Genomic DNA, 23,834 nt, shown 5'->3' with positions numbered 1-23,834 from the left:
AAACAAAACAAAACAAAACAAAACAAAACAAAACAAAACAAAACAAACACTGTTAGTCCGTGACCCACCAAACTGATCCTGCCAACTATGATTTAAAAAACACTGTCAGCTTATGAAAAGTTTCGGTCAGGGCGCCTGGAAGGTCACGCGGACGGCAGGGGTCAGGGCCTCAGTCCGCTGACGCGCCCTGTAAGTCAGGCACAGACCCCACACAGACTTAACGTCCTCCAATCTGACCGTGACAGAACGCCGAACGATCGCGCCCCGGCACAAGCCTGGCGGGACCGGACTCCAACTAACCGCGCTGAGGACCCGCGCGGGAGCCCGGCGGGGCGGGGCCGGAAGTGAAGTCAACGGAGCGGTTGTCGCGGCCCGCGCTCATTAGCCGGGAGCGGCGCGGTGGGCGGGGCGGCGCGCGGTGATCCTTGAGCGGCTGCGAGCGCCAAGTGTGGGGTTTCGCGTCTTCGGTGTTCACCCCGCGGACCCTGGAGCCGGGCTGCACGCCGACGTCCTATCCGCACTTCCCTTCCCGCACCTCCCGGCCTGGTAGGTGGGGGCAGGGGTCCCGCGCAGGCAGGCTCCAGGTGGCGAGGGCAGGGCGTGGGGTAGGTGGGGACCAAGGGCCCCCAAACCGGTTGCTGGGGGTAGAGGGTGAGATTCGCGGCCCCGAATGCGTCTCGTTGGAAGGACTCGTTCTCTCCTCCGGGAGCCCCACAAGGCTCGGGGCAGCAAGCCGGGTCAGCGAGCCCGCGTAGCGGTCTCAAAGCCCGCCACCACCACGCCATCCTTGCAGAATGTGTTCAGAGTCGCATACCCAACCTGGAAGAGGTCTGGGAATGCACGGTGCGAGGAGCAGGATTGAGAGGCTGGGTAAGTGGGAGTAACAGTGGAAAAAAGCAGGATCCGCCCCCACGCATTCTGCTTTCTCGGGTTTCCTTTCCCACTTCTCTCCGGCTTCAGTCATTACCGGCTGTCTGATACCCTGGCCCCAAGTTCTGCCCTAGCCCGGGTCTGGTTCCCTTGAGTCTAGAGCGTGGCGTTGGAAGGCAGGTCCTGGGTGAAGTTGGACTACTCCTTCCCATTCTTTAGGCTTCAGGTGTCCGGTCTTCGTAGGGTGGTGGTGGTTCTCTGAATGACCTCTGCCAGCTCAATAACTGAGCATCTGTCCCCTGGAGCAGGCATCCTGATAAACCAGTGGCATCTTTGAGGTAGCCTATGCTCATTTAGACTCTTGGTTTAGCCTGGGAATAGCTGAGTGACTTTGGGCAGTCATCTGGCTTTTCTGTGCCTTGGTTTCCACATTGGTAAAACTGATCAACTGTCATCAGAGTGTGAGGCCTCCTCTGACCACTGTGTTTAATATCTCACCCCACCAACTCCCTCATCCTTCTGTGCTTGTTTTACAAGTTTATCGATTTTCTGTTTCCCCTACTAGGGACATAAGTACCATGAAATGCAGTAATTTTTGTGTGCCGTAGGCACTGCTGTATTCCCAGGTCTAACACAGTGCCTCGAACGTCGTACTCAAAAAATAATTAAGGAATGGTGCCTGAATAGAAATAGGTGTTACTTGTGGTGCCTGTGGTTCCAAAGTGAATGAATGGCAGCCTGCTTATCCAAGATTGTGCTGCCTCCATTCCTGCCTGCATCCCTTCTTCTGTTCTTTTTTTTTTTTTTTTTTTTAGGTTTTATTTTTAAGTAATCTCTACTCCCAATGTGGGGGGTCAAACGTAAACCTTGAGATCAAGGGTCGCATGCTCCACTGACTGAGCCAACCAGGTTCCCCCGCCCCCCCCCCCCCCCCCCCCCCGCCTTCTTTTGTTCTAACGACAGAAGTCAGAGAAGGAGGGGAAACTCAGAAGTTTCACATCCCCCCTGACTGCCTGGACTTCCTTAACCAGATAACCTTCTTGGGGTCCAGGATGAGGGGTGCTGAAAGGGAATGATACTGGCCAGCCCCCACTTTCCCCAGGCGTGATGCCTTACCCAGTCCTTTTTCCCTAGAGCAAGGAGGTGACTTCCTTATCTCTTTTACAGGTGAGAAAGCTGACGTTCCAGAGGCTAAGCTATTTGCCCCAGGGCCCACAGACAGAGGCAGAGCCAGGGCTCCAGCTCAGAGCTCTAGACACCAACCCTTGTGCTCTAAGCATTCCTTTATTGCCAATATTATCTTTTCTCCTACCTCCTACCATCCCACAGTGTTTATTGTGTGTCTGGTTGGTCACAGGCCCTGGGCTGGGGATGGGGCTCCGGGGCTTCCCAAAGCTGGGTTCTTGGTATTTGGAGGCTATATCAAGTTGGGAAGTTGCTGTTCACCTGCACTCTGCACTCTTTATTTTATATAACCAAGCTCTGGATCTCACCTCCTCTCTCTGGGTTACTTTCCTAGCTCTAGGATCTTGGATATGGACCTTCTTCAGTTCCTGGCCTTCGTCTTTGTCATGCTATTATCTGGGACAGGAGTTACAGGCACCCTGAGGACCTCCCTGGACCCAAGCCTAGAGATCTGTATCCTTTGGGGTTGGAGGTGGGGTTAATGAGCTGTTTCTGAGGGGTCTGTAAATAAAGTCTGTACCCACACCCCCTTGGATTCCAGAGATGGAGCAGACTCAGCCAATGGGAATAGGGGAAAAAAGGTGAGGTGCTCTAATCAAGCCTTGATCAAGTCAATTTTCTTCTGGTCCTCATGTTAAATGGAGTTTTTCCACATGTTAAATGGAGAAGGCAAAACATACTTCTCAGAGCCATCAGGGCTCTGAGGATTGTACATGTGCTTTGCATCTTGTGGGTGAGACCCTGGGTGGAGACCCAGGGTGGAGGCCCTGGCATACAGGGGCTACCTACTCTGGGCCAGACCTTGGGGACACAAGAAGAATCAGGACCAGTCATCCCTGGTTTTGAGGAATTCACAGGCCTCTCACTATACTTTGTGGTTAGCCCTTTAATGAAACATGGTGGGGGAAGAGGGGCAGGGAGAAATACTGCGCTGTGGCTTTTGAACTGGGTCATGAAAGAATAGAAATTCATGGAGAAGAGTGGGGGGGGCATCCCAGGCAAAGTGTACAGCGGGAGCAGAGGAGTGGAGGTTCTGGGAATAGTGAATGGTTGCAGTGGATGATGGGAAGATCATGAGGAGGGGAGGTTAGGAGCCAGGTCCTGAGGGTTGTGTTCAGGGCATTGGATGTAGACTCCTCAGTGAAATGGACAAATGATACCTTGCAGGATGCCTCTGCTTCTCAGTTTGTTTCTTCTGTGGGGGTGGGGGCAGGGGGAGTGTCAGCCATGGGCATCTATGGCCCTTGCAGATACTTGCTGTTCGGGAATGGGCCCTCTGGATTGGGACCACTGGATTGTCCAGGCCAGCCCCTTGACTTAATGCCACCCAGACAAGAAGATGTTTGAGGTGAAGCGGCGGGAGCAGCTCTTGGCACTGAAAAACCTGGCACAGCTAAATGATGTCCACCAGCAGTATAAGATCCTTGACGTAATGCTCAAGGGGCTCTTTAAGGTGTGTGTGGGCATGGGACAGCTCACCACCAGGTCTTTGGTCTGGGCACTGATAGATGGGTAGGAGTTCCCTGAGGGGCTGGTATTTAACGAGGGGGAACTACACAGATTTGAAATAGATTTTAAATAAATAGGGCCGTCTGTGAAGGGCTCTGCAGAGCCACTCAGCCTGGGTGGGTTCCCTCAGGTGCTGGAGGACTCGCGGACAGTGCTCATTGCTGCCGATGTGCTCCCAGATGGGCCCTTCCCCCAGGACGAGAAACTGAAGGATGGTATGGTCTTCCCAGTCTTGCTCTTTCCTCCTTCCCACCACCTTGATCTTCTCTCGCTGCTCCTTTCCTCCTTTTCTCCTCACTCTTTTTCCCTCTGGAAGTATCCTCTTATGAAACCTTCCACGTGGTCCCCTTGGGTGTATGGACACTTAATTCATATTTCTCTGGGCATTTCCAGGCTTCAGAGCCAGTTTCTGGGCCCCTGACATGGATATAGTCCTTTGTACTGTACTGTGCTTGGGGCAGGGGAAACGGGGGGGAGCCTCTGCCCACAGCCCCACCTCAGGGGCCCTTGCCTTTTCTATCACCCTGACCATTCTGGTAGAGAAGGCAAGGCTTGTTCCCATTTATAGGAGAAACACAGAACAGACCTATTGAAGGGACTTGCCAGTGGGGGCAGTTAACAGCGCTCTTTTCTACTGTTTTAAAGCCTCAGTCCCCTTAAATCCTTTTTGAGACAAGGTGGGGAAAACAAATAAGAGAGAACGGAATGTTTCTGTGTCCCTTCATCCCCTTTTCTAAGACTTTTTCTCCAGTGGTAATTCCCTTCCCACCCCCTGTTAACTGATTATATTCTAACGATAAAACATTAGATGATACTGTCTGAGAGAGGATGGAAATAGAACATATATCAAATGGTGGGCACTTTATAAATATCATCTCAAATCTCCACTATAACTCTGAGGAAGGCACCGTTGCCTTCATTTTCCAGGTAAAAGAGGACAAGTGTTCTGCCCTTGCAAACCTGTAAACCAAGCTAACTCCCAAGTTCTTTGAGGTTCAAGATTGTTCTGAGGTCCAGAGGTCCCTGCTCCACTAGTCTTAGACCCAACTTGGCATGTCTTTGGAGGAGTCTGCTTTTCTCTGTGTGGGCTGGCCAGTGCTGGTGAGGCCTGCCTGGGTCTTATCTGCAGGGGTGGCTCAAACAGAGACTTCTGGCAGGGCTGGGTATGTAGTTATTTTTCATGATAGTCTAGGTTGGGGGGACCTGCCGCCATGGTGGACACACTAAGTTAGTCTGAACTGATCTGTTGACCAGAGGAAGGATATTAGTGAGAAAGTTAGTGAAATTCAGATAAGGTCTATTGATTAGTATCAACGTTAATTTCCTTATTTAGATAATTGTACAATGCTTATGTAAGATGATAACATTAGAGGAAGCCGAGTGTAGGAGTTTTATGATGCATGATGGAAGTCTAAAGTTATTTTAATATAAGAACCTCAGAAGCATTTAAAATAAAATGGTGGGGGGGGGGGGGTTAGCGCCTGGGTGGCTCAGTCAGTTGAGCATCCAGCTCTTGATTTTGGTCACGATCCCAGGGTTGTGGGATTGAGCTCCATGTCAGGCTCTGCACTGAGCATGGAGCCTGCTTTAGATTCTCTCCCTTCCTCCCTCCCTCCCTCCCTCTCTCTCTCTCTCTCTCTCTCTCACCCTCACCCCTCCTCCCTTCCTCCCTCCCTCTCCCCCTTCTCTCCCTCCCCCCTCCCTCTCTCCTCCTCTCTCTATTTCTCTCTCCCCTTCTCTCTCCCCCTCTCTCCCTGTCTCCCCTTCTTTCTCTCTCCCTCTCACTCCCTCTCTCCCCATCCCCTCTCCCTTCTCTGCCCCTCTCCCCTGCTTGCACATGCTCTCTCTTTCTAAAACAAACAAACAAACAAACAAACAAAAAGATATTTAAAATAAAATTGGAAGGTATTAAGAAAACCAAAACAAACCCTGATGTGTTCCCTGGTCATCCTAACAAACCTGACTCCTCACATACACTGCAGTTCTGTGTTAACACTGGGGCCTGGCTCTGGATGTTTGGAGGCCAAGTTGGGGAGGTCTGACCCAGCCAAGCTTCATGCGATACATGTCTTCATGTGCGAAATGGCACCCACCTCTCTGGTCCTTAAAACAAATGAGTTTTCTAAGCTATGAGGTATAGCCACCTGAGCCTCCGTTTCCCATCTGTAAAATGGGAACAGCAGCCACATCTCCTTCTAAAGGTGGTTTTGAGGATTCAGTGTTCTGGGGGGACATAAAGCCCTTGGCATACACTACACATGTGGTCAGCCCCTATGGATAGTGGGCACAGTTCCCTTCTCTGACTAGTAGGCTTAGTGGGCTTCCATTCTCTGAAGGGTGTCTGGGGCTGGCCAGGTGGGCAGGAGAAGGGCATCTGTCTTGGCCACTCATCAGGATCCTCTTGCCAGCTTTCTCCCAAGTAGTGGAGAACACAGCCTTCTTCGGTGACGTGGTGCTGCGCTTCCCGAGGATTGTGCACCACTACTTTGACCACAATTCCAATTGGAATCTTCTCATCCGCTGGGGCATCAGCTTCTGCAACCAGTCGGGCGTCTTTGACCAAGGGCCCCACTCGCCCATCCTTAGCCTGGTAAGGACTGGGGGCAGAGGAGGTTCAGGAGCCCTCTGCCTGGTGGTGCACCATGAACCTTGCATCTGCCTTCAGTTAGGCCTGAATGTCAGCCCTTGGTTGTGGTTTCTGTGATAAGCCTCAGGGCACCTTGAGATGCAGTCTCAAGGGGTTCTGTGCTGACCTGGGTCCCTAGGGGTCATCACCTGTTTCACGTCTGCCTAAGCCTTGGGCCTGAGTCCCACTGTGGAGGGAGTAGCCGCGGGTAAGGAGTCAGGAGAGGCAGAGGATGACTAACTTTTCCTCATCCGCAGATGGCCCAGGAGCTGGGGATCAGCGAGAAAGACTCTGACTTCCAGAACCCATTTAAAGCAGACGGCCCAGAGGTAAGCTGCTGGGGCCTATGGCCATGTTTGCTCTGCCTCTCCGGGGTCATGGGAAGCCAGGTCATACTGGGGATGGGACACCTGGGGTGGAGCATGAAAGCCTTTGACTTGGAACCAGACATGGCTTCAGTCTGGATCCACATACCATTATTTGCTCATTGGTGCCTTTGGGCAAGCCACTGCCCCTGTCTTAGCCTCAGGCTCCCTGTCTTATCATGGGGTATGGACCCCGGCTGTGGGGGATAGTCAGAGCCTATGAACACACCCATCCTGATGTACAGTAGGCATCTCACATCAGGTGGCTGCTAGGCAAGGTCAGGCCGTGCTTCTCTACCCTTGAGCCTTTGAGCACTCAGCCAGGCTTCTGTCTCACGTTCCTGCATATGCTTTCAACCTAGGGGACTGAGGTGGGCTCTGAGGGCTGAAGGCTACAGGGTAGGACCACAGATGGGGACATGCAGAGTAGAAGGGAGGAGGGAATCAGGTGGCAGGGCAGTGCATCAGGGGCAGGAAAGCCTGGAGGACTGGACTTGTCAAATCATAGGCTCTCTTCTGGTGTAGGGAGGGGTGTCAGGGTCCGTGAGGGGTCTAGGATTTTAGCCTGCTACTGTTTTCATGGATACTGACAGGTCAGAGGCATCAGAGTTCATTATAGCAAAAGCAATATCTGGCCTGTTGGCCTGGCCGTGTGGGTTCCCTATGTTCCTCAAGTCATCCACAGTGACACAGAGGGGCGCAGGCAGATGCTGCACATGCAGTGGCTTTGCATGAAGGTGAGGAATAGCGAGTTTGGGATATTCACAGCCTTTGTAGTGAATAGCGGCAAACCTGCTTTTTGAGGGGCAGTCATCCTTTACCCTTCCAGGTGGTTCTCTGCAAGCAGTCCTGACAAATAATACCCAGATACAGAGAGGTCAGGGCTTTGCTTTCTTGTTGTACCCAGTGAGAACGTGCAGGATGCTCAGGGCCCTGGTTGATTGCCTCCCCCACAGTTTACCTGTCAACCCTGTGTATTTTGGCTTAACTTAAATTTCCACGTGAATGTGCTATTCAGTCTGATTGATCAGTAGAGGCCAGGACCAAATGTGTCCTAGACCAAATGTCTTATATTGCCATTTGATTCTGGCTACCATCAACAGGACTCTAAGCAGCAGGACGAGGCCAACCTGCAGTGTTGATCTCAGCCCCCCAGCTTGCAGACTCAGCCAGCTAGGATAAGTCCTGGGTGGGCCAGTAGGCTTTTGTTGTTGTTGTTGTTGTTGTTGTTGTTGTTGTTGTTGTTGAATGTTTATTTTTGAGAGAGAGGGAGAGAGAGAGAGAGAGCGTGAGCAGGGGAGGGGCAGAGAGAGAGGGAGAGACAGAATCCAAAGCAGGTTCCAGGCTCTGAGCTGTCAGCACAGAGTCCGACGCGGGGCTCAAACTCACGAACCGCGAGATCATGACCTGAGCCGAAGAAGTTGGACAAGAGTTTAGACTGAACTATTGATCTTTGATGTCATTGTCAACAATTATAGGGAGCAATAGATGGACCCAGAGCAGCCCTCATCCCCAGTGAAGACACATTTCATGGCCCACTGTCTCCCATCTGTCACGACATGGTTTGAGCCACTGTTATATTGTTTATCTGAGCCCTGAGAGCAGTGTCACTATGGGATTGCAGCCTCATTTGCCCTATGTGGCATAACCCAAGGCCACTCAGGCATCAGGAACAGCAGATGGATTTGTATCTGTCAGATTAAAACAGGTTGTATTGGCCTTTGTGCCTGCACAGGGTCACTTAGGGAGCTGCTTTTTATGGCATCAGGCACAGCAGAGTAGTTTACTACTAACCACATCCCTGTGAGTTTTCCTTTCACAGGGCTGAGATGACACACCCAACAGCCAATCACATTATCAGCTGCAACTGCCACTTGGTTTGGACAGATCCTAGGATTGTTTGCCAAGTGGCGGTGCTAGATCGAAGAGACCAAGAGGATTAATTGTTCCCTCCCCAGATGCTAAGATTATTGCTACAAAATCGGTGTGGCACATCCCAAGACCTAGATAGAATTCCACTTTTTCTCCAGTCCTCCTCTACTCTCACCTGGAGCTTTCTTTCATCCAGAAGGGTCAGATGTGAATGGGACAAGGGCATATGTCATTTTCAGAGACCCATCATACCTTCCATCTTGGGCCACTGTAGGGGGACTTGACAGGGAGCATACTTAGCCAAATGGTCATTATTCTAATGATTTCACGTCATACCATTTCAACCAGGGACTCTAGGCAGTCAAGCCAGAAATACAGAGTCCTCTGCTTCATGCCCATCCATGGTGGCAAGTACAATGCCACATCTAGTACAATGGTGTATTTAGATGGCGAAGCCAGTTAACTGGGCACTATAGGCTTGATCTGCGTTTTGATTCTGGTTGGTGTCATCAGAGAATGGGCCTTATGATGGGCATCTAAACAAGTGACCCGGACTGTTCAGCTGTCAACCATAGTTTGTTTCCATACTTCATGGCCCCAAAGAGGAATGGCTGCCTTTGATCTGCCAGTCTTCTGATATGGACAGCTAGGACGCTGACAACGGTCACTAGAAATAAGACATGCATGGTGTTAGGAATATTATCTAGGCAAGGGTGGTGGCTTTTAATTCAGATCATTGTCTGACTGGCCTTGATGGCATTATCACTGGGCCTGGATGGCTGCCACCGCCAATACACAACAGTGTCTAGGATTCCCAAAAGCACCCCTGGATTTGATGATTCGCTAGGAAGAATCACGGGAATCAGTGTACAGTTGTGCTCATGGCTGTAGTTGATTATAGCAAAAGAATGCAAAGCGAAATCAGGAAAGGGAAAAGGCTCTTGGGGTGACGTTTGAGGGAAACCAGGCACAAACCTCCAAGAATCCTCTCCCATTGGAAGCACCCAGGACATACTTAATTTCCACAGCAACAAGATGTGACATGTGAAAAGTTGTCCTGAAAGGAGGCCCGTTAAAGACTCAGTGCCTAGAGTTTGTATTGGGAGCTGGTCACTTAAGCTCCCTCTGCCCAGTGCATTCCATAATTCCAGAGTCCCAGGACGAAAGCAAGGGGTTCAGCATAAACTCTATTGTTTGCACAGTTTAGGCTCAGTGAGTCACTCTTATCACTTGGTGGGAGTCGTCCCAAAATCCAAGTTCCCAGACACTAGCCAAGATACAGCCCTAGAAACAGGCCTTTCAAAGGATAGCAGTCGGGCCAGCTATGTTAACTCTTTTGCACAGTACCATTAGCTCTTAATTTAGGAGAACGATCAATGAGCCAGGCCTGAGTATTTAGGGGAACTTCTGAATCAAGAGCCCCTTTGAACCAGTGGCTTTGCTTTAGGCAGCAGAATGGGAGGTAAGGGTTTCCCTACTAGGGTTGCTGTTACCTCGTCACATAACATCCCTCGAGGTTGCTTGCTATAATCACAACCCTGATAAATGGCCAGTGTAAGAATAGTCCGGGCATACCCAGCAAGAATATGGAAGGACACTCAAGGCCATGGCAAATTGCCTTTCCCCGGGAGGGGCACCCACATGCTTTATTGCTGTGAGGCTGGCTCTCCTGGCCCTGCAGGTCACGAAGGCCTCTGACATGGGAGGAGGGTGAGAGCATAGACCAGAGAGAATGGGTGCTAGGATAGATTGAGTTTGGCTTTGTCACAATGTGCTCTGCTTGGAAGTAACCATACCAGCAACATGCTTTCCTTACTTCTCATTGGCTAGGGATGGTCTCAAGATTTTACTTGCTTTTTAGCATCCAGCATGGACCTGTCCCACCAGCAGCCCAGGCTTGCTCAGCTCCCCTCATGCACTCTCTGTGCTAGTGAGTGTTCTGTACATAAGTACTTCTTATGTACCCATAACTAGAGCCAACTGGTGTCAGGCTGTATGCTGGCCACTGCCCCTGTCCAGAGGGAGCTGGCCCTTTCCCTGCTCACAGTCTGTTGGGGAAGGTGGCAGGGAAACAGTCCCAATCTAGCATGATCACTGCACCAGTGGAGGAGGGAAGTGTGATGAGCTGTGGAACCCTAAGAGGGGACCTGACCCTGCTTCAGCAAGTAGGTGGTGGAAGCTCTGGGATGAGTAAGAGCTGCTGGGTGGACTGGCCTGGAGAAGACCCTCTAGGCCAAGGCACTGGCTTGCACAGAGCCTTGGAGGCATAGCACATGCATTTATCATTTGGTGAGCATCTACCGAATCCCAGCTGCTAGAGAAGCAGAGTAGCCCTGCTCTCCTGGGAGTGCCATTCTAGTTGGAAGATACAGTCAATAAAAAGCATATAATAATGGGAGGTGGTGACAAGGCTATGGAGAAAAAAGCAGGGGAATGTGCTTAAGTAATCAGGGATGAAGTGGGAGTACAACTGCTATTTCGTGTGACTTAGATGCAGAAGGTCTTACTGAAAAGACCTGAACAAGGTGAGAGAGTGAGTCTTGTATCTAGAGGAAGAACATTCCATGCTGAAGGAGCTGCAGTGCACAGGACTTGAGTTGGAAGCATATTTGGAGGGGGAAGGGGAAACGTGAGAAGAAAAGGTCAGAGTAGGCCAGATCACAAGACCCTTGGGGGTCTTCTCCAGGCCTTTGACATTTACTCTGAGACACGTGGAGAACAGGGTGATAGGCTCTGACTTCCCCCTGTAGAGGATCAACCTGGCTGTTGTGTGGAGAGTAGTCTAGGGGACCAGGGTGGGAACAAAGACACTGATGAGGAGGCGGCTGTGCTGGTCCATTTGGGAGTTAATAGTGGCTTAAACCAAAATCAGGGTGACAACTTTGAGGATGGTGAGATTCTGGTTGTTTAGAAGGTAGAGCCAATAAGATTAGCTAAGGAAGCAGATGTGACGTGAGAGGGATGCAGTAAGAAGGACTAGAAGACTTTTGCCTTGCACACATGGAAGAATGGGGCTGCCATTTTGTAAAATGGGCACACTGTGGTGGGACAAGTTTGAGGCTTGGATAGGGGAATCAAGACTTTGTTTCTGGACCTGGTGAGCATCTGAATGAAGATGTCAAGGAGGCGATTGGAAATAGGACTCTAGATTTCAGGTTGAAGCTGGGACTGCCAGTGTGAGTCATGCCTATGAAGGAAGGTGTGGAGAGCCATGGCACAGGTCATGTTCCACCACCCCGGGGCAGGTAGAGTGTCAGGGCAGATAGAGGGCTGCATCCGGGGACGTGCCTACTGGTAGAGGAGGGAGGATCGGAGGAACTAGCAAAGAAGCCCCAGAATGACAGTGTGAGAGTAGAAACCCAGAGAGGATAATTTCTGAGACCCTATGAGAAAAGTGCAGCAAAGGGAGTGAGCAGCTCATAGAATCTGCTGGAAGGCCAAGTAGTGTGAGGCCTGAGAACTGGCCAGTGGGTTTAGCAAGATGGACACTGGCCATCAGAGATCATAATATAAGCTGTTTGAGTGGAGCAGTGGGGACAAAGGTTGGATTTTGAGAATGAGAGGCAAGGAAGTAGACGCAGCAAAAGCAGACTACCTTCAAAGAGCTTTCTTTCCAAAAGGAACAGACCAATGGGAACATAGCTGGAGGGGGTGTGGATTCCAGGGGAAATTTTAGTCAGATGGGAGAGACTAGGCATGTTGGCATGTTGATGGGGACAGCCCATTAGGGAGGAAGAATTGATGGTGCAGGGGCAGAAGAGTTGCTGGAGCCCCATCCTGAGGAAGGAAGGCAGGGGAGAAGATCTGGCGCCTGGGGGAAGAGTCCATCTTGTCTGGAAGAACAGGTTGCGCACAGAGGCGGCTGGGTTGGTGGGAGTGGAGGTGGGAGCTTGTGGAATTTTCTTCTGTTCTTGAAATAGCCAGGTCATGGTCTGTGGGGGAGGGGAGGAGGGTTGGGGGGCTAGAGAAGGTGTGCCTAGGAGAGCGGCTGAGGGAGCAGACCAGGAAGACATCCTGGATTGCCAGGCAGCATGAAGGGCCCGCTGGAGGTTAGCATCAGGAATTTAAAGTAGGCATTAGTTAGGCCTAGTGGGGAAGGGGTCTGAGAAAGGGAGAGTCAGTGTTTCTCTTCTGACCCAGCTAGGTGTGGGCCCTCCTGGTGAGGCTAAGCCAGCTGGGGTTGGAAGGCCCAGATCTTCTGACTTGCTGTAACCCAGCCAGAGCCAGAGGGTATGGGGTCCTCTGTGACCTGGGAGGTCAGCTCCTCATCCCTCCCAAGAGAATGAGAATTAACTCCTAGCAACAGGAGGCAGAGTGTGGTAGGGGGAACACTGGTCGGGGAGGTGGGAGGCCTGGGGGCTCGTCCCAGTTGTGCCTCCCACTTGCTGTGTGACTTAAGTATATCATCTACCCTCCCTGGGTCACACTTCTCTGATTTCACCCCACCTTCCAGACTCTCATAGTTCAGCCTAACATGGCAAGTAGATTTCTGCACAAGGTAGAGCTTCTAGTTTGTTTTTAATGTCTACCTTGATCACACATTTGTCAAATTTGCCCTAAGAACAAATAAAGCAGGCATATTTCACAGCATAGTTAACATGAGTTTGGGGTACTATTATGGTATTTCATATGCTAACATGATTCACGTGTTCATTTAAAAAATACATACTGAGTGCCCTCTATAAGCCAGGCAGGTCTTGTGCTAGGGACTCGTGAACAACACAGGATCCTCCTGTCCTCACGGAGAATGTTTTCCAGTGGGGGCGACAGGCACGAAGCATGTGATCATGAGGGAGAAGCCCTGAGAAGGAAATGGAGGAGCCAGGCGGGATTCAGGGCAGGTCCCCCAGGATGGCGACGCTGAGCAGGAGCTAATGTGGCAAAGGTGGCAGGGGCTGGAAAGATCATTCTGGGCCTTCACAGCACATGCAGAGGCCTGGGGGTGGAAGGGAACAGGGAAACTGAGAGCCCAAAACAGGGAGTGTGAGGGAGGAACACAGAGGTGGGCAGAGCAGGCGTGCAGATGGAGCATGTGGAATTTTATCCTGAGAATAATGCAGTCATAGAAGGGTTTAAGCAGGAGTGTGACATGGTCAGATTTGCATTTTGGAAAGAACTCACTGCAGTGAGGAGAAGGTCTTGAGAGGCACCACAGTGGGTGTGGAGAGCACTGGGAGGCTCCGAGTCATTGGGAGAGAGGTGGGGGTGGTGATGAGGGTAGCCATAGGGGAGACGGACAGGAGGAGATGAGTTTGAGAGACACTTAGGAGTTAAAACGAGCCAGGCCTTGGCCAAGGAGGGAGAGGGATGGGGGTGGGGGCCTCACTGTTCACGAGGACGGGGACGTTGCAAGAGGACTGGGTTTTTGCGAAGATGGAGCCATGCCAAGTTTGGGGCACATTTGGGACATCCTGGTGGCATTTAGACATGGAGATGCAGGTATGAGGGGAAACTGACATACATACCTAACAGAAGCCATGAGTTTAGATGAGCCAGTCTGGAGAGAGCAGAGGGAGAAGAGCAAAGGCCCTGGGAATCGCAGTCGAGAAATGCGTCCACTGAAGTCCTCCTCCTCCACCCTGGCTCATTCTGGGTTCTTGTCACCTCATCAAGCACCACCATCCCCGCACCGTGGAAGCCATGAGCCTGGACACCACGATCTCCTCCACCTCTTTTTCAAGGTCTGCCAGTTTGACCTCTGGCCCTCTGCTTCCCATGCACTCCTTTGCCTGGGCTTCTCTGCAGCTTGTTCACAAGCAGCAGGATGCCTGCGGTCTCTTGCTCTCACTGGTTGCCCTCTCCTCCTCAGGGGTATAGCAGCCAGGGCCCTGGAGGGGTCTGCGGTTGTCTTGGGCACTCCGTCCCCTCACCCTGAGAGAAGTCTGCTTATGGTTTCTCAAATGCCCCATGCAGGTTCACACCTTAGCACCTGTCCCTCTTCCTGGAATGTCCTTTTCTTCCCTCATTCTGTCGGCTTGGTGAGCTCCTGGTTGTTTTTCAAGACCCTCTAAGCAGTTTTCCCCAAGCTCACTGAACTATCTCGAAAGACTCTGCGGGCTCCTTGAGGGCAGGGCCTGTGTCTAGGCGATCTTCCTGCTGCTGCAAGCCCACAGCAGCCTAGCCTCAGACAAACTCTTTGCTCCCCACAGACTAAACCAGACTGTTCTGTTTTTCTCTCAGTTCATTTCCAGCACTGACCCTTTCCAGAAGGCCCTGAGGGAGGAGGAGAAACGCAGGAAGAAAGAGGAGAAGCGGAAAGAGATGCGAAAAGGCCCCCGGATCTCGAGATCCCAGTCTGAGTTATAGCAGGAGTGGCCCAGGACTCAAGGGGCCAGGAGGAGACCAGTCCGGAGGAAGAGGCAGAGGCATCTACTGGTGGTGAGAGCCAGCTCTGTGAAAGGGGAGGTGGCCTTTGCTCAGCCCCCTGAAGCTGGCTCTGCGCCCTAACTGAAGTGACTGGGCCACAGAGGGCTGGATTTCCTTCCTGGGGCCTTCCTGGAGTGGGTGCCAAGGAGGCCTTCAGAGGATGCCATGCTGCAGATCAAACCATGTTGAGATGCTAGGGGAGGCTGGAAGGATCCTGGACTGGACCCTCCCTTTGAGTTAGGACCGCTGACCAGCCAGCTGCCACCCTTCATGAGGAGGCAGCAGAATCAGGCTCTGAGCCACTTGTGGAAGTGCCATGCCTACTGATGGCCCCACTGTGGCACTGAGCTGCTCAGCACGGGTCCCAGCCCCCTGCAGAGACACAGGAGAAGCCAGCAAGCCCTCTGGGCTAACCGAGGCCGATTTGGGCCCCTGGGAGCTGTGAGCCCTTTCAGAGGGTAGGGGCCTGGAGGTGGGGGGGGGGGGGGGCACCAGAGGTCCTCACAGATGTAGAAACTACCTTAGAGGATGTTCCCACCTCATCAGGAGGAGCCCCAGGCCCTAGCAGGGCAGCAAAGCAGGGGCTTGGCTTAGGCCTTCTCTTCCCCTTCTCAGCACCATCCTTCATGAAGAAGTGTCCCGGGAGGGTGTTTAGCCAAAGACCTTAGAGCAACATGATCTCTGTCCTCTGACATCTGGGATGATCCATGAGCAGGTACAGGGTAGAGTCAAGATCTAAGAGATCCTTGGCCTGTGGGTAGGGGCTGTTGGGAGACAGGCTGTAGCTCTACAGGAGGCTGTGCTTTGTAAAGGCAGACCTGCTGCAAGCTGGATTGATGAGACTGAGCTCCCCATAGTAGAGACCAGTGGCTGTAGAGCAGGGAAGCTGCAGGGGAATTAGGCCCTGAATGGGCAGCTACCCTGTAATAATGCCCCTCCCAGGCAGAAGAGGGAAAGGCTCTGGTGGGAATTCTACTTTAGTCTCTTTGACCTGGCCAAGCCAGGTCCCCTTAAAAGAGGAGGGACACATGACCATCCCAGAACCCCCTAGTCCCCCACCACTGACAGAGCCCAAGAGAGACCTGAGTCTTGTCTCAGCCCCTCAGACTTGCCAAGTGATCCTGGCCCAGCCTGTCCCTGTCCTGTAGCTTCACTGGCAAAATGAATTTGATAATGTCTGAACCCTCCCCAGCCCTAAACTGCTTCTCTGAGGCTGGGGCCTGGTTTCTCAGTGACAGATGCCCTTCTCTCATGGTTCTTCACCATCCCATAGGTTTGCTGAGCATCCCTGTTTACACAGCCGAAGAGAAGGACCCAGTCTTCCCTATCTTCACCTCTGTCCTATCTGGCACCCCCCATCCTCCTAGGCTCTTCCTTCTACACCTTTCGCCTCTTCATCTTGGTCGATTCCTTCCTCTTCATCCTCAAAGGGGCCCAGGTTTTCCCATCTGACACCTTCAAAGAAACAGGCAGAACCACTCTGCTCTCCCCCTCTCCTTCCCTTTGATGCCGTTGCTGATTGTTGTTACTTGTTCCTGGGATTCCCCCTCAAGTCTTACTGCAGACAGAGCCCTCTCACCTCGAGGCCCAAGGGCATGTGTTTGTCCAGCTTCCTTACAGCTAGGATTCAGTCCCAGGAGCAAAGTGCCATCAACCAGATGCACCAGCCTGTGTGGGAGTTGTGCCGGTGAAGGTAGTGGCCACTGGGACCAGAGGTAGGGTGTCAGGGGGTGGGGGGTTCTAGTGGCCAGACCAACACCAAGGGTGCCCAGTGGTGGCAACAGTGATGTCTTCAGTGGTGTTTTCAGCATGGTCTAGGATGTTTTTCCTGTCTGCTGAGCTTCCTAGTTCAATCTCAGGCACCCCTGGAGAGTCTGGGAGCTAGCTCCCCTGTGTCCTCTGAGGCAGGATTTCTCAGCAGTGGCACTATTTACATTTAAGGCCAGATAGTTCTTTGTTGTGTATATGAGGATGGCTGACCTGTGTGTGTAGGATATTTAGCAGCATTCTTAGCCTCTGCCTACCAGACGCTAGTAGCAGTCTCCAGACATTACCACATGACCCCTGGGGACAAAATCTCCTTGGTCCACAGCACTTGTCCCTCCTTATCCAAGCCCTACATCTTCCTCTGCTGTCCCCAGTCACTGCCCTCAGAGAGATGCTGTTGGAAGCTCCTTGAGATGATCCTTCCAGGCTTCTGGGCTGCTATGTTGTCCTGGTTCTCTGCCTTTAGTCTCAATCTGCTTTGTCTCTTCCTGATTCCTCTTTCCTTCCCCACCCCTTAAATGAAGAGTTTTAGCTTAGTCTCTCCTCTCAGCTCTTTTCTGCTTGGCACCTTTATCCTCTGAGACCCCAAAGCTGATGACACCTTCCCTCTTGCCACTGATAATCCTCAGTCCTTAGGTTTCAGCTTATCCAAAACCAAACTTGTAATTTCCCATCCCCAAGCCAGCCTGATCTTTGTGTCAAACCATGGGGTACATGTTCTTGCGTAATGCTGGAGGAAGTGACAAATCCTGAAAGATTGGGGGAGGAGGGAGAAGGTGACAAGGCACTGTGAGCAGAGGCCTAAAAGGGGAGGCATCAAAGGTACTCAGTGAAAAAGCATGTGCAACATTCTCTTCTATGACCTGTAGTAGTTGCCCAGTCTGTGGTAGATCTCTGGATATATGGTTGTCTAGTCCCTCCCTTTCCAGATGAAGAACCCAGGTCCTGAGGAGTGACTTGTCTAAGACTGGTCCACTCTTGAGAGCCAGTCTCTGTTCTCCCAGCCAGGGCAAGGTGCCCGCTGGGAGAGATGCTCAATTAGGTGGGATCCAGGGCCATAGGGACAATGCCAGTGTTTCGCTGGGTGCAGTGCAGCCACATTTTTTCTGCAATTTCTCCTGAGCCTTCATTTGTGCTCCCTCAGGCCACTTTGTTAGGCCCCACCGCTTCTAGGCAGATCCAATAGGGAATTGTGGGGACATCACAGAGTGGGAGGTACTGTGCCCGACCTGCTGCTCAGGTTGCCCTCTGCAGGGCGAAGCTCGGGCTTTGGGTTGGGAGACCACTGTACCAAACTGAGTTATGGTAGTCCAGAGACAGTCACCCCTCAGTGGGGGGGAGCCCTGTGAGAGGTGCAGTCCAAGGTGGCACTGCCCAACTCCATGCCTGATCCAGGGCAGGGCATCAGGGTTTAGTTTTCCTGTTTCAGGGTGAGACTGGTAGGTGTAGTCTGTGTATAAACTCTTCTGCATGTAAACAATGAAGAAACATTCTTGTCCTTTTTTCCCCCCAAAATAAGTCACTTTTTTCTTATGTTATACATGTTCATTATAAGAAGTAATTTATTTTTTTTATTTTTTTTTTTTTTTTAAATTTTTTTTTTTTCAACGTTTTTTTATTTTTGGGACAGAGAGAGACAGAGCATGAACGGGGGAGGGGCAGAGAGAGAGGGAGACACAGAATCGGAAACAGGCTCCAGGCTCTGAGCCATCAGCCCAGAGCCCGACGCGGGGCTCGAACTCACGGACCGCGAGATCGTGACCTGGCTGAAGTCGGACGCCTAACCGACTGCGCCACCCAGGCGCCCCTATAAGAAGTAATTTAAACAATACTGAAACACCAAGAAGAAAATAAAATTCACCCTAAGTCCAACCACTCCCATAATCATGACTGACAACTCAGCTGTTGGGCCTTCCAGCCTTTTGCCCTTCATGTGAGCACATAGATCCCTATTTTTTCAATTGCAGTAGCTGCTTTGTACGGGCACATACTATATGCCAGGCCTTATGCCAAGTGCTGGCTGCTGGCAACTCCTCCTGCCTCAGGGCCTTTGTCCATATCATCTGTTCCCCTGGCTACACTAGACATGATTCCTCAAAATTTTAGGTTTCATCTTAAATGTCAGAGTCCTTTAACTGACAACCTAAGTTAGGTCCTTGGTTAGTTTCATCACCCCCTTTACTCTCTATTGATTACCTGTACCTTACCTGCTTTCTATTTTTGTTTAATGTCTGTTCTCTTCACTAGACTGGAAGCTCTCAGAGGGCAGGAACTGCCTTTTTTTGCCTGTCAGAAATGTTCAATAAATGTTGTCAAGTGAATGTGCACATGATCTCTAATCTTCAAAACTGAGAGGACACTTTTCCCTGCATTTTAGAGATGACAAAATGGGAGGCTTAGAGCAGTTAGGCCAAGGTCACACTGCATAGTGGATCCATATGTCTGCCTCCACACAGGCTACTACGCGCTCTCTTCTTTACCTCAAAAGCGACAGCTCTGTTACCATACTTTTCCTTTTTAACAATATATTGTTAGAGCATTTGTCAATAAGCATTTATGCACATGACCTTTAATGATATTTCATTCCATTGTGTGGATGTAATTTATTCATCCAGTCCTTTATTGGGCTTCCCAATATTTGCCCCAGTTACGTCTCTGAACTTCTATATTTGCGCACTTTGAGCACTCATAACTTTTATTCCATAGGATAAATTCCTACTGGTCTGCACATTTGTTTACATGGAGACCGGCTGCAAGGTGGGGCAGTGGGAACTTGTGGGCGGGCTGCACGTCAGAATCCCTGCTTCACGGCCAAAACGCTCAAGCCTGGGTCACAACTTAGGAGGCCTGTGGTGGGTCTCGGGCTCTAGCATTGCTTTAAAAGTCTGCAGGAGGTTCGGAGGGACCCAGGGTGAGACCGTAGGAGTAAAGCGCTTGGTCGCGGCAGGTGCAAAGGCACAGAGGTTGTAAAATGCACTCTGCACTTGGGACAGTTCACGGCCCACGGCGAACCTCCATTTCCGCCTTTGCAAGGGGCTTGCTAGGAACGCGACTTGAAGGATCGAGACTCCTCCGGGCCCCAGTGCTGGGGGCCAGGTTTGATTCTACCCGCTCTCCTAGGCAGGCTGGGCGGGGGAGCAGCTGGGAAGATGACGTAATGTGCTCTCAGCGCACTCCGGGGGCGACCCGCAAGCGGGGGCGGAGGGTGTTAACCCTTCCACCCCCAGCCGGTGGATGGACTAGCTTGCAGAGGCAGATCCAACTGAAAATGGAGCGGCGCCTTTAAACAAGGGGAGTAAGGTTGGGCTGAGGACCCGGAGCCTTCACTTCGCATTTGCTACGAGCCCTCGCGGGGCGGGGCCTCGCTATGCAAATCTGAGCTGCTGATCGATGACGCGCCATCACCCCACGCGCCGCTTCGCGCGCTGATTGGCCACGACGAGCCTGGTCCCATTGACAACAAACAAGGGGGCGCGCGGCCTGGAGGCGGGGCCGCAGAGGGCGCGGGTTGGGGCGGGGGAATCCCGCCCCGCCCCTCCCGCGCGGCGCAAACATGGCGGCGGCTGGCACCGGCCGGTGAGGCGGTACCGGGAGGGGGCTGTTGGGTGTCATGGGCGGTGGCGGCGGCACCGCCCTCGCGTCTCCCTGAGCGGGGAGGTAGGGGGGCCTCCGCGCCGAGCCGGGCGATGGACGAGAGTGGCGAGCTGGGAGGTCTGGAGACCATGGAGACGCTCACAGAGCTGGGCGACGAGCTGACCCTGGGGGACATCGACGGTGAGTGGTAGGTGGGTGGGTGGGAGTGCGGGGGCGCGCGGGGAGGAAGGGGTTACGGCAGCGCGCGGGTGCGCGTGCGCCCACCCCCCGCAGCCCTGGCTCGCGCGGGAAGCATCGGCACGCGCGGTCGGCCCGGCGGAACCCAACCCTTCGGAGTGCTGCGGGTTTGGGTCCCCGCCCGGCTGCTCGGTTCTGCGGTGCCGCGTGTCCGGAAGCGGAGCGGGGGTCGTGGGGCCGGGGGCGCGGAGCTGGGGGCCTCGCGAGCGCCCTGCGGGAGCAGCCCGGGGAGAGCGCGCGGCCGCCGCCTCCCTCGCGCGCCTACACGCGCCGCGCCAGGTCCCGCTCTCCCGTTGCCCGCAGCTCCGCGTCGCACCTGTCACTCCCCGCCCGGCCGCGGGGGCGGCTTTGCGATTACCGAAACAGGGTCCCCAGGCTCCGCGCGCTCCTCTCTGGCCCTCCGGGGGGTGACTTGCGGCCGGGTCACTTGGCGCTCTGGGAAACTTTGGGCAGGGAGCTCCTGCGGAAGCAAGTTGCTGATGAAAGCGAGCGGTGGCGGCAGAGTATGGACGCTTCTCTCCGGGATGGAGACTCGGGCGCTCCTGCTATCGCGCTGCAGAGGGAATTGAGCAGCAAGAATTTTGAGTTGTGGCCCTTCGGGGACAGGCTGGGGAGCGGGTAGCCTTTGTTCCGGCGACCTTAACAGCGGAGTGGAAGAGCTGGTAGGAGCCCAGGGGATCCTCTCTTGCAATGCTCTCATTTTGTGACCATGGAAACCCAAAGTTTGGAGAAGGTCAGTTACTTGCCCAAGGTCTACCAGCTGGTTATAGAGCCCAGTTCCTGAGCCAGTGTCACTATAGCAGGCTTTCATCTGACACTTGGGAGTGAGGAGTCCAATGAATAGATTAATAACCATAATAATAACTCTCAGTAGTTGGGCTCTTCTGATAGTCCCCAAATTCTTTATATTATTTCACTTATGCCTCCCTACAATCCCATGGTAGACAGAGGCCAGATGTTTATTTGTACAAGGTCACTAACCTTGAATTGTCCAGAACCCATGGTCTTAAGCAGTAACTCAAGTGCATTGTGCTCATGAGTTTTTTTGTTTTTTTTTTTTAATTTTTTTTTTTAACGTTTATTTATTTGTGGGACAGAGAAGACAGAGCATGAACGGGGGAGGGGCAGAGAGAGAGGGAGACACAGAATCGGAAACAGGCTCCAGGCTCTGAGCCATCAGCCCAGAGCCTGACGCGGGGCTCGAACCCACGGACCGCGAGATCGTGACCTGGCTGAAGTCAGACGCTTAACCGACTGTGCCACCCAGGCGCCCTGTGCTCATGAGTTTTATAAAGTCCTGTCATGTCCAGGATTTCACTACAGTCTCGCATGCAGAAACGACAGCTACATCCCTGTTGTACAGATGAAGAAACTGAGGCGCAGAGAATTCTCTTCTAGGGGAAGAGATAAGTGACAGCAGTTAATTGAAAAGAATGTTTCCCATTTTGCTTCTGTAACATTTAACTCCTTGGCTTGTCCTTGCCTTCTGTTTCTGGTCATTCTGGCAGTGAGCTAAGACCCTTAATTGAAGCCCCAAGTCTTACCACAGATTTCCCTCCGAAGTGCTCCTAAATACGGAGATGTGTTAACAAATGGAGGAGAGAGGTTCTTGAACTTAAGAAGCACAGCTAACATGTTTTGAGCATGTATGTGCCAGACACTGTGTTAAGCACTCATACACATGAATGTTCTCAATCCTTAACAACAGTTTCATCAGGTAGAGACATCTGTTTTACTACTGTCATCCCCTTTCATAGATCCTGAAACAGAGGCTCAAGGTGGTTCATTAACTTACCCAAGGTTACCCAGCCAGTAAGAAGTATGCCTGAGGCTGCCTACCAGCAAGCTCACCGGAAGAAATTCATGTGCATTTTGCCTTCTCATTCCATAACCAGTTCTTGTTTCTTTTAGTTTGTAATGTGTTCACTTATCTAATGGTCAAGTATTAACCTTTTCCCCGTAGATTTCTGAGTAAAATGTACATTCTGGAAACTAGTGCAGTGGTTCAATGGCTTCACGGGTCCCCATACCAGATTTGGGAAAAAGTGACTCCCTGCCTTCAATTGGTCAACAAGTATTCAAGTGCCAGCTGTGGTTTCTGAGCTGTAGGGAACATGAAAGATAGGAAAGAAGATTTTATGGCCTCATGGAGCCTAAGAGGAATAACAGTAAAACTGTAATGCTCAGTGTAGAATAGCTTACAGTTGCTCACAGGGCAATAAGTGAAAGTCAACATTGAGGGAGCTGGTCAAGGCTGGCATAACAGGAAGACCACTCCAAGGAGGTGGACTTTGACCAGGTTTTGGAGCACAAGAAGGGTTGGGCAGGCTGAAGGCCAGTGGTCTGCAGTTACAAATATTCCTGCATTCTATGCATCCGTTCCCCCTCCAGAAGTTCAACTCCATGAGTGCCAAGTCCTTCTGTTTCCTTCATGCTGTATTTCTAGCACTTAAGAATAAGTATTTGTGGACTACCTGAATGAATCTAGTGACCTTGGGCTGGGCAGGATTCTAAGTTGTACTAGACACAGCCTTTGGGGTTGGGTTAGATCAGGGGTAACCTGCCCCGTTGTTTCCAGAGCCAGTCAGGTAAGGAAGAAGAGACCATGAGAATGAATAAAGATACTTTATGTGTGTGTTGGGGGGTGGTGTGCAGTTTGCATAGCTTGCAGCCTGGGGATTTCATGTCTGCCTCCTGGAAGACCAGTTGGGCAAGATCCTTCCCTGGGCAGCCTCATCTGTGCTGTAATCTATGAGTGCCCTTCAAAGACGTGAGTCCATGGAGGCCACATCCATTCATTTATTCAGCACCTGTCTTGAGTGGCTCCTAAGTACCCCTATGATGGACAGAGTGTTGAGGATAGCTTTGAACAAGACATCCATGTTCTCTTCCCTCTCAGTGAACTTAAATTCTTGAGGCAAGAAACACAAGAGGAACAAATCACTTAAATGAATAGCTTTGTCAGGACACGTGAAGAAAATAACACGGGCTCATGTTATACTACAGAATGACTAGGGCAGACTAATTTAGGTGAGGGAGGCCTCTTGGCAAAGGGATCTGCCATCTCTTTTTCAAGAGGTACCCAAGTCAGGATTTTTATGTGAAATGTCCACATTTTTAAATGGTGGCTCCAAGTGGTTGGTTGTTTTTTTTAAAGAAACATACTGTAGGCCCAACAAAGCATGATGTGTCAGTTGGTCTCCAGGGCCCCGTTCCACCGCAGGATGATCTGCTGTCCCAGGCCTCCGGTCCTCTGATGATAGAGTATCTAGGGCACTTTCTTTTATGGTGGATAGCCGCGTCATGAGAATGCGCCTCACGTGTTGTAATAAACCAGGTCTTCTGCAAAGGCAGAGAGGGGAGATATTTTTCCACCGGGATCAGGAAAGGCACAATGACAGAGGTGCCCTTCCCGTAAGACCCAAAAGGGTGGGTGGCAGAAT

General features: G+C 51.8%; 2 protein-coding genes and 1 long non-coding RNA gene across 4 annotated transcripts in view; 2 read left to right on the top strand and 1 right to left on the bottom strand.

The window, feature by feature from the left end:
* LOC121040260 (uncharacterized) overlaps positions 1 to 216 on the bottom strand; it is a 2,975-nt gene extending 2,759 nt beyond the window's left edge. The window contains exon 1 of the long non-coding RNA XR_005795214.1: positions 69 to 216. This is a non-coding gene — a long non-coding RNA (uncharacterized LOC121040260). The remainder of the gene's footprint in view (positions 1 to 68) is intronic.
* A 180-nt stretch (positions 217 to 396) lies between these two features.
* On the top strand, positions 397 to 18,125 carry CCDC134 (coiled-coil domain containing 134). 2 transcript variants are annotated; one of them, XM_040490696.1, is made up of 8 exons: positions 397 to 546; positions 794 to 870; positions 2,390 to 2,508; positions 3,387 to 3,508; positions 3,695 to 3,779; positions 5,973 to 6,154; positions 6,448 to 6,519; positions 14,608 to 18,125. In XM_040490696.1, the coding sequence occupies exons 3-8, from the start codon at positions 2,406 to 2,408 to the stop codon at positions 14,731 to 14,733; spliced, it is 690 nt and encodes a 229-aa protein (XP_040346630.1). In that variant the 5' UTR covers positions 397 to 546; positions 794 to 870; positions 2,390 to 2,405; the 3' UTR covers positions 14,734 to 18,125. The 2 variants fall into 2 exon arrangements, with proteins under 2 accessions (XP_040346630.1, XP_040346629.1); XM_040490695.1 differs by lacking the exon at positions 794 to 870.
* A 1,825-nt stretch (positions 18,126 to 19,950) lies between these two features.
* The window catches only part of SREBF2 (sterol regulatory element binding transcription factor 2), a 58,666-nt gene continuing 54,782 nt past the window's right edge, over positions 19,951 to 23,834 (top strand). Inside the window, 2 exon segments of the mRNA XM_040490694.1 lie at positions 19,951 to 19,963; positions 19,966 to 20,334. Coding sequence (XP_040346628.1) covers positions 19,951 to 19,963; positions 19,966 to 20,334 — 382 coding nt within the window.

Source organism: Herpailurus yagouaroundi, unplaced genomic scaffold, assembly GCF_014898765.1.
Source record: "Herpailurus yagouaroundi ecotype Mexico unplaced genomic scaffold, PumYag 182, whole genome shotgun sequence".
NCBI lineage: Eukaryota > Metazoa > Chordata > Mammalia > Carnivora > Felidae > Herpailurus > Herpailurus yagouaroundi.
Note: the sequence above shows the minus strand (reverse complement) of the source record. Positions and strands in the feature narration are given on the sequence as shown.

Excerpts from the sequence above, each read along its gene's own strand:
- CCDC134 (XM_040490695.1), top strand. The coding sequence starts at position 2,406 with ATGGACCTTCTTCAGTTCCTGGCCTTCGTCTTTGTCATGCTATTATCT. Across the intron at positions 2,509-3,386 it reads GGACCCAAGCCTAGAGATCT|ACAAGAAGATGTTTGAGGTG; the intron begins GTATCCTTTGGG and ends AATGCCACCCAG. Across the intron at positions 3,780-5,972 it reads GGACGAGAAACTGAAGGATG|CTTTCTCCCAAGTAGTGGAG; the intron begins GTATGGTCTTCC and ends TCCTCTTGCCAG.